The sequence below is a fragment of the Priapulus caudatus genome, unplaced genomic scaffold (genome assembly GCF_000485595.1).
Source record: "Priapulus caudatus unplaced genomic scaffold, Priapulus_caudatus-5.0.1 Scaffold1542, whole genome shotgun sequence".
NCBI classification, from domain to species: Eukaryota; Metazoa; Priapulida; class Priapulimorpha; order Priapulimorphida; family Priapulidae; genus Priapulus; species Priapulus caudatus.
The window spans coordinates 31,624-33,145 of NW_014578603.1; the positions used below are offsets into that span (position 1 = coordinate 31,624).

The 1,522-nt window shown below is 56.0% G+C and overlaps 1 protein-coding gene across 1 annotated transcript in view; it reads left to right on the plus strand.

Annotated features, from left to right (window-relative positions):
• The window catches only part of LOC106816943, an 8,278-nt gene extending 7,055 nt beyond the window's left edge, over positions 1–1,223 (plus strand). Inside the window, exons 2-3 of the mRNA XM_014821591.1 lie at positions 185–323; positions 963–1,223. Of these exons, the coding sequence (XP_014677077.1) occupies positions 185–323; positions 963–1,223 (400 nt within the window). The remainder of the gene's footprint in view (positions 1–184; positions 324–962) is intronic.
• Positions 1,224–1,522: the final 299 nt, after the last annotated feature.

Sequence of the window (1,522 nt, forward strand, 5' to 3'; positions counted from 1 at the left end):
TGTTTCCCTCTATAGTAACAGTCCTGTATGTTTCCCTCTATAGTAACAGTCCTGTATGTTTCCCTCTATAGTAACAGTCCTGTATGTTTCCCTCTATAGTAACAGTCCTGTATGTTTCCCTCTATAGTAACAGTCATGCGTGTGTCCCTCTATAGTAACAGTTCCGTGTGTTTTATCTCGGTAGCTGTTACTTTGACGTGAAGCTTGGAGCGCTGGCCGGTATCTTCTACACCACCGTGCCCCTGCTCCTCGTGCTCCTGCTCAACACACTGCTCTACATCGGCACGTGGAAGAACATTCGCAACCAGGCGCTGCAGATCAAGGTGAGATAATAATCCCCGTGACCATAGCAACCATGCGCTGCAGATTAAGGTGAGATAACAATCCCCGTGACCATAGCAACCAGGCGCTGCAGATCAAGGTGAGATAATAATCCCCGTAACCATAGCAACCAGGCGCTCAAGGTGAGATAACAATCCCCGTGACCATAGCAACCAAGCGCTGCAGATCAAGGTGAGATAACAATCCCCGTAACCATAGCAACCAGGCGCTGCACATCAAGGTGAGATAACAATCTCCGTGACCATGGCAACCAGGCGCTGCAAAATAAGTTCAGCTAACCATGACCCTTACCTTGAACCTGACCTTTTCTCTAACCTTGTCCATGATCGTAACCGTAGCAACCAGGCTCTGCAAATAAAGTTTAGCTAATAGCTGCAACGCTAACCCTGAACGTAATCGTATCTCTATTTTCACACATACTCCTAACCATAACCGTAGCAGCTAGGCCACGCCGGTTAGAGTCAATTAAAGTGAAATTTCAGGGCTCGGAGGCGCAGCAGGCGGCGCGTGACGTCACCGCACTTCACGATGACGTCGCTGCTATTTGCAGGGCTCGAAAGCCGGCGCTGCGGCGCGCGTGACGTCACCGCACTTTACGATGACGTCACTGCTATTTGCAGGGCTCCGAGACGCAGCAGGCGGTGGCGCTGCGGCGCGTGCACGACAGCGCGAGCACGATGACGTCACCGCACTTTACGATGACGTCACTGCTATTTGCAGGGCTCGGAGACGCAGCAGGCGGTGGCGCTGCGGCGCGTGCACGACAGCGCGCGCACTATGACGTCACCGCACTTTACGATGACGTCACTGCTATTTGCAGGGCTCGGAGACGCAGCAGGCGGTGGCGCTGCGGCGCGTGCACGACAGCGCGCGCACTATGACGTCACCGCACTTTACGATGACGTCACTGCTATTTGCAGGGCTCGGAGACGCAGCAGGCGGTGGCGCTGCGGCGCGTGCACGACAGCGCGCGCACGATGACGTCACCGCACTTTACGATGACGTCACTGCTATTTGCAGGGCTCGGAGACGCAGCAGGCGGTGGCGCTGCGGCGCGTGCACGACAGCGCGCGCACGATGACGTCACCGCACTTTACGATGACGTCACTGCTATTTGCAGGGCTCGGAGACGCAGCAGGCGGTGGCGCTGCGGCGCGTGCACGACAGCGCGCGCACGATG